This window comes from Leptinotarsa decemlineata, unplaced genomic scaffold (assembly GCF_025532065.1).
Source record: "Leptinotarsa decemlineata unplaced genomic scaffold, Ldec_3_MD MMD2_tig00026328_RagTag_RagTag, whole genome shotgun sequence".
NCBI lineage: Eukaryota > Metazoa > Arthropoda > Insecta > Coleoptera > Chrysomelidae > Leptinotarsa > Leptinotarsa decemlineata.
Window position 1 is genome coordinate 19,231,385 of NW_027412688.1, and position 7,906 is coordinate 19,239,290.

The 7,906-nt window shown below is 37.8% G+C and overlaps 1 protein-coding gene across 1 annotated transcript; it reads right to left on the minus strand.

The window, feature by feature from the left end:
- Nucleotides 1-3,642: 3,642 nt before the first annotated feature.
- Nucleotides 3,643-4,092, minus strand: LOC141485619 (uncharacterized). Its single transcript, XM_074182639.1, has one exon. It carries the CDS (start codon nt 4,090-4,092, stop codon nt 3,643-3,645), a length of 450 nt encoding a protein of 149 aa, XP_074038740.1.
- Nucleotides 4,093-7,906: the final 3,814 nt, after the last annotated feature.

Sequence of the window (7,906 nt, forward strand, 5' to 3'; positions counted from 1 at the left end):
TGTTCCTTCGAGAAAGAAATTCCTTGGCTGAATTTCAATCTCTCTACGTCACTGCTGGTCAAAGCTCACCCTCCAGAACAATTCATTCTCAACGACAAAAACATTTCAGTCCTAAGCCACAGCGAGTAGCATTTCCTCACGACATTCATTTTCCGGTTGAACTTTTTTAATTAATCAAAAAGGAAAATTAATAAATATAATTCTCCATTGTTCATGTTTCCTCCGGACACTTTGAGAACTTGCTGATATTAATTATTAAAGTTCAAGTCACAACGACAAGAAATGCTCGGCTGCCCTAGATCAGTGAACGATTAAAAGAATAGCCTTTTGTTGGAAAAAAAATAATGACAAAAGATGTGCGTTGCCTGTAATTAATTGCTGAAAATTTTTCTTTCCTTTGAATTTGAGAGAGAATAATTAACCTTTATCAATGTTCAAGATATGGAAAATCAGTTGAATATTTAAATATTTGAAATGTGTTGGAGGGTACAATATGAAGATGGAAATTGAATTTGGAAACTCAATAACGTTTGTGAAAATATATGAAAAAAACTGTTTGATACGATACCACAGAATGTGTCTAAAAAACAACTGAAAAAAACTGAGAATTTTTCAATTTCTCAAATTTTCATTTGCTACATTTTTTTCTGATCATCTAAAGGAATAATTCATTCAGGCCAGTCTTGACTCCCTACACTGTAGGTTAATGGTCTGAAACCTATCAGAAAACGACTACTTTCCAGGCTAATACCACGAAGAACGTTGGATTATATCTGACAAGTGTCAGTGCAAGATTCTTCACTGAAGTTATTTCTGCATATGCTGTTGGCGATACAACTACCGCAATAGATTTTCAATTATTGGAACATACTTGCAGACCGTTTCAGGCTGTTTGGCCACTCATCAGTACAAGGTAGTGTCTATCATCAACATAAAGTCGATGATTTCCGATAATTGAAAATTGAATTCATTCAGAGTATCATTCCTTGAACCAGGCTGAAGCGTACAGCAAACGACAGGTTTGTCATCGTCTCATCTACCTGTGAAGGAGGTAAACAACCGCATATCTGAAATTTGTCCAATATCTCGTATAAGGAAAGAAAACTTTTCACATATAGTCAGTCGGCGTACTTGAGACTGGCCAAGAATCAAATCACTTAAAGGAACAATTCGTTTAGGCCAGTCTCAACTCCCTACACTGTAGGTTGATGGGCTGACACCTATCAGAAAACAACTACTTCAAGTGTATCTGCAAGCGTGTTTTATTAATTGAAAAGCTATTGCAGCAGTTGAATCGCCAACAGCATATGTAGAAATAGCTTCAGTGAAGAATCCTGCACTGACACCTGTCGGATATAATCCAACGGCCTTCGTGGTATTAGCCAGGGCAGTAATTGTTTTCTGATAGGTGTTAGTCCATTACCCTACAGTGTAGGGAGTTAATACTGGCCTGAACGAAGTGTTCCTTTGAATGATTTTATTTATAGCCAGTCTTCAAGTATGCCCACTGACTATATGTGAAAACATACTTTCTATGTACACCTCAGTACAGGCATTCATGATGAGTTTCTTTCGTATCTGTCATGAAATTGATATTCCGAAACCACTTTTTCCACAACAGAAGAAAAATACTGTCTCTCGACGCGCGTTTCGCTAACCACGTTAACATTATCAGGAGATGACTATGGATAATTCCTACAGCTGTGTAGGAATTTATATTCCTATATATATTTATATATGTATACAGATGAATCATTTCCCTACATAATGAGGTACATTATGAGAGTTATCAAACTAACTCATAGTATTTTTCATCATTCCTTGTATCATTTTCTACCTGTAAGGTATCTACTGTTTACCTGTTTTCTACCTGCAATTACATAAGACTGTTAGGAATAGGACCTTTTTCACCGCTGTTTATAGTTCTCATTACACATTTTTGATTTCTAAACATTCGAAGGCATCTAAAAACTCATTGTAATATACCAGTTGCAACAAGCATCCTCCACTTATTCTGTGGCACGTTAAGCAACAGTATATTTCTCAAGTCTATGAAAACAAATATGTGGAGCATGTTCCTTGAAGCGATTTATTACAGTTCACTTAGTTTGACCAACATACTTTTTATCGCAATCCTCACAGCTTTCGTGAATCTAAGGCTTTTCCTTTTCCGTCATCTATTTTTGGAGTTTCTCAACACTTGAAATGTTTTGGACAGTTTCCGGGTTTTGCCGTGGTCTTCTTTGGTTATGATTTTCCAACGTTTCGACTGCGACTGCGGCAGTCATCTTCAGTGGCGTGGTCGAAGTATTCTTCTTGACGTGTGAAGTTCTCTTGGTGTTTTTGGATTTCTATGGCTTCTAAACGCATTCTTGTTGAATAATGATTCGAAGTTGCCAGCCTCTCGATATTTTCGAATATAATTTTGTGTTCCCAGTCAGACAGTGCATGTTCAGCGACTGCAGAGTTCTCGGTTTGTCTCAATCGGCAACTCCTTGTGCTCGACTAGGCGGGTACCAATGCTTCTTTTCGTCTGACCGATATAGACTTTACCACAGTTACATGGAATCCAGTAAACTTCCGGCGATTTGAGTGGATACCTGTTGTCTTCTGCTGAACTTAGATACCCAGATATTTACTTAGTTGGTTTGAAGACGGTGTTGAATTTCCCATTTTTTAGATTTTTTCTCATTCGGTTGGTGACACCTTCTATGTATGGCAGATAGAGAGTACCTTGGGATTTATCTTCACTGGAGTTTCTCTTCTTTTTCTTTGGACGTGTAGCGGGGATTATGTCTTTTCTGTCGTAGACGTTCGCTTGTAACACATTTGTTAGGTGTTTTATTTCGTCGTCGACGTACCTTTCTTTACATATTCTCAAAGCTCTGTTCACTAGGGTGTTAATGACGGTTCGTTTCTGTTTTGGATGATGGTTGGATCCATTATGTTGGTATCGATCTGATGTGTTTTCTTCCTGTACACCTTATGGCCTAGTTGATTACCTTCCTTGATGAGTAAAATATCAAAGAAAGGGATTCGGAGGTTTTCTTCTAATTCCGGTAAACTAGATTTTCAGATGAAAGCTATTCATATGATTTAGAAAGTTCTGAAGTTCTTCTTTTTCATGACTCCAAACAACGAACGTGTCATCTACATACCTCAACCAGTGCTTCGGTCGTTTTTCCACAGTTTGAATGGATTTTTCTTCAAATTTTTTTGTGTAGAAATTCGCCACTCATGGCTAGGTGGACTGCCATGAAAGGTTTGATTCCATTGAAAATGAACTGTCGTTAGTGACTGTCGAAATTAGTTGATATATTGTGGAAAGATCTCCTTTATGTAGCTCAGGAATTCCGCGAGTGGTACATTTGTGAAAAAGGATACAATATCGAAGCTAACTAGAATGTCGTTTGGCTCTAACGTGATGCCTTTCAAATGTTTTATGAAGTCAATAGAGCCTTGAACGTATGTCTTAGTCTTCCCAATATGTTTCTGCAGCATATCCGATAAATGTTTCGTCGAGGTTGTAGGTTGGTGAACCTGTGGCATTTGATATCGGTCTTAGTGGTACATCCTCTTTATGAATTTTCGGTTATCCATAGAGCTTCGGTGGTAATGCTTCTGATCTGCAAAGTTTCTTTTTTATCTCTTGTGGTAATGAAGTTCTATCAGTTGATTGGTCTTTCTTGTGATTTTCTCTGTTAGGTCTTTTTGTAATCTTTTGTACGTTTCTTGACTGACAAGGTTATTGACTTTGCTTTTATAGTTTGAAGTGTTTGAGACCATTGTTGCGTTTCCTTTGTCAGCAGGCAGAATGGTGATATTTTCGTCAGCATTGAGACGGCATTTGGCGGCATTGGCGGCATTTTCACCCGTTGGAATGCTGCATCTCGGAGGTCTGAATTTCCTCAGCATTCTTGCAGATTCGCCTCGTAATTCTTCTTTGATATCTGCAGGTAGATTTTCAATTCCGGCTTCTATGTTCGCTATGATTTTTTCTGTGGGTATTGTCGATGGTGTTACGCTGAAATTTTCCCCTTTAGCTAGTAAACTTGTTTCATCACTGGTTAAAACACACACAGATCGATACATACATAATGGATCCAACCATCATCCAAAACAGAAACGAATCGTCATCAACACCCTAGTGAACAGACCTTTGAGAATATTTTAAGAAAGGTACGTCGACAACGAAATAAAACATCTAACAATTGTGTTACAAGCGAACGGCTACGACAGAAAAGATATAATCCGCGCTACACGTTCAAAGAAAAAGAAGAGAAACATCAGTAAAAATCAACCCCAAGGGATACATAGAAGGTGTCACCAACCGAATCAGGAAAATTCTAAACAAGGAGAAAGTTAACACCGTCTTCAAACCAACTAAAGAAATATCTGAGTATCTGAGTTCTGCAAAAGACAGCAGAGATCCACTCAAATCGGCGCGAGTTTACAGGATTCCATGTCACTGTGGTAAACTCTATATCGAGCACAAGCGGAGTTGCCAATTGGGACAAAACAAAAAGTCTGCAGTCGCTGAACAAGCACTGTCCGACGGGAAACACAAAATCCTGTTCGAAAATACCGAGAGGCTAGAAACTCAAAAATAATAATGAATGCTTTTATTGAAAGATTACTCAGTACAAAAGATACTAATCTAACCTAACAAATGGCAGAATTAAACGTCTGCGCATGATGAATCGCGTGCGTGAAAGCTTACATTCGAATACTTGTTGAAGTGTACGAGAAGTTTTGACATCCACTTTCATATTATGGTTTGATATGGTTTGATTGGAAGAACTATAAATTTTGAGCCTTCATCTGGTCGTGGATTTACGAAGACACTCTCTAAATTATGTCTTTTTATTAATTAACTTATCCACTTCCTTTGAAGGATACTTGTTACTCCTTGAACATTTCTGGATGTCATGGCTTTAGAAAATGCCATGACATCCATGCCATGAATGATGTTTGAAAAAATCATATGATGAGATATAAAAAACAGTTTATGAAGAAGATAACTGAAAGTATATAACATAGCATATACGTTAATTGGGTGAAAAAAATTGTCTTCAGAAAAATGAAGAATCAAAATTTATAGCTTCTTCAACGAATTGATTCAATTTTTTCCAAATAAATAGTGAAGTGGCTTTCAAAAGTACTCCTACATTTCGACAAGTAATGGGCAACCGGAAACAGTCTGGAATTTATGAAATGAACTGTGAGGACTGCAAACTGGTCAAACTAAGCAGATTTCGAAAGGTCGCTATGAGGAATATATTTCATATTTTCGGTTTCATAGACCAGAAAAGTCTATTGTTTGCTCAACATGCACTAGAGCACGGCCACAGAATAAGTGAGTAATGCTTATAATGGTTGAGACCGGTTTTTTTTTGAGATGGTTTTTTTTTCTGGATGGAATCCAGCAACTTCAGGGCATGTTTGGATGCAGAGCGCCATACATGCGAACAATACTCCAAAAAGATCTGATCTGAGCTTTATGAAGCATCAAAAGTTGCTTGAGTTTGTAGGTACAGTTCTCTGGTTCGGAACAGTGTTCCAAGCTTTTGAGGAGCGACTGTTAGAATTTCAACGACATGATTGTGCCAAGACATATTGGTGTCCATTTTAACCTCCAACAAACTTATCGAAGCAAAAAGCATAATTTTCTGACCTGACATTATTATATTCGGTTCGGAAACATTCATCTTTTGCCTGGGTTTTTGTGGTATTGAATTGAACGTGGTTACTTTCACCCCAACTCATTAAGATATACAATCTCTTACTGCCGGTGAAGAAGTGCCGCTGTAGCCGATATCCTGGAATCCAAATGAAATGACGAGACAAGTTTACTGTCGTTAGCAAAGAAATATATTGGACTCTTGTTTTTTTCCAAAAAGTCATTTATATACAATAAAAAGAGGGTTGATGACAATATGACATCACTAATCAATTGAGAAAAACCCAGTACAATGATATCTATAACTAATATACAAAAACAAATCCTCCCTTCACTTCAAACTTTTGAAGAAAAACCTCATGTGACACATATTGTATAACATCTTACAAAACAGTGTGTTGTAGACACTTGATGTGTTGACATTTCCATTAATTGTACATAAAAATATCATCATATTCATAACTCATATAAATAACGACTCAGATTTTTTTATAGATTTTCAATATCAAATAAGTACGTTTTTGAAACGCCACACCTCATAATTTATTATTAATCAACTTTCTTGCGATCAAATTGGAATATTTTTACCATTGTTCAGCACGATTTCGGTGGTAGTAGCAATGACTTTTGTATACCAGCCGTTGGCAGAGATAGCAGTTATCCGTTTATCTCTATTGTGGTACACTTAACAAAGTTTCGCGGTTCCTAGTGCCTACATTCAGTTTCGCAAACAGGCACAAGCCAAGACCGCAAGCATAAAACAATAATTCCAGCCGGCAGAAAGCAGCAAATAATACGATGTGTTTCGTTCCGTTGGAATTATATTTCTTGTTGTGAACATACGAATCAGGAAAGATTTTCATGGATGTCCGAAACAACGTCCAACGTACAGATTTTCGAATATGTCTTGCTCTATAGGATTTTTGGGATTCGGTATGAACCCACAATTGGAAATTGTACCTGAAATTTTTACTCTCATGGATAGAGAGAAATGGTGAAGTGACGATATGAAAAAAAAATTCGTTGATATTATTCTATATACAAAATGTTTCTCATATTGAAATATTCGTGAATTATTTGTCCCAATTGTCTCATCCCAATATTCAAATAAGCAACACTGCAAATATCAAGTCGCTTTTGTGTATCTTGATCATGGATCATCTTCGATGTCTTCTTGCCCTTTTTGAAACGTTTACACCGCTCACAAACCCGTGTTCATGATTTTTATTCATTTCTATGCACTTACACATTTGTCAGTTTGACATGATTGAAGGCTGTGTTCCAAATGAACAAGCTAATGTCGTCCAATGGGCTAGAATATACAGAGGAGATGTCAAGAGACTCAGCAATAAGGTGACGTTGCGAACTTTGAAGTTCGTTTGTCTCAAAGAAAACCAGTGTCGTTATTATCTAGAACACACCATATTGTTATGCATTGAAATTATTGTATAAAATCTGTTCAGCTGAAATAAATCAAAAAATGAAGTTATCAAACAAGTTATAATAATAATAATAATAATAATAATAATAATAATAATTTCTCGACCACCAGACCAAAACGATATTTGTCGTGGAGTTTTCAGCTCCTGGCGAGACGTATATCGTCATTAAAGAGGAGGAAAAACGGATAAAATATCGAGATTTTCTCTTCGAACTCCGCAGACTCTATCCAGATCACTCTGTCAAGATGGTCGTTCTGATTATTGGAGTCCTTGGTGGAATGATGTCTTCTCTACTCTCGAATCTCAAAATCATACCGGCTTGCCGCACTAAGGCAGAAATCTTAGCCGCACAGATGCAGAAGGCTGTCATTCTTGGCTCACTGCGTTTGCTCAGGGCACATGATTCTCGGACCCAATGATCACTTACCCCACGGTGTGGGGAGTGGTCATTGGTTGATTATGCTGGCGCGCCCTCCCGAATGTATCGGGGCTTTGGGGGATAGGGCCTGACCAGCGCACACTACGGTGAAAAAATAATAATAATAATAATAATAATAATAATAACTCTGTGTCTCCGCAGAAGTAAGGGGGTCTTCTTCAATAACATTGAAGACCTTGGCTTATCAAAGCGCCTGACGTTCGCTTTTCTCAGGTCGAGTGGGCTGAAGTCGGAAACTGAGGGGTTCATCATGGCTTGCCAGGATGGTGTCTTCAACACCTTAGTCTACCGCAGTCGCGTGATGGGTATAGAGGTTCCTGACACAAGGTGCAGGGCCTGCCGCGA

Bases quoted from the DNA above. Each gene is read 5' to 3' on its own strand.
- LOC141485619 (XM_074182639.1), bottom strand. From the start codon at position 4,092: ATGTATCGATCTGTGTGTGTTTTAACCAGTGATGAAACAAGTTTACTA.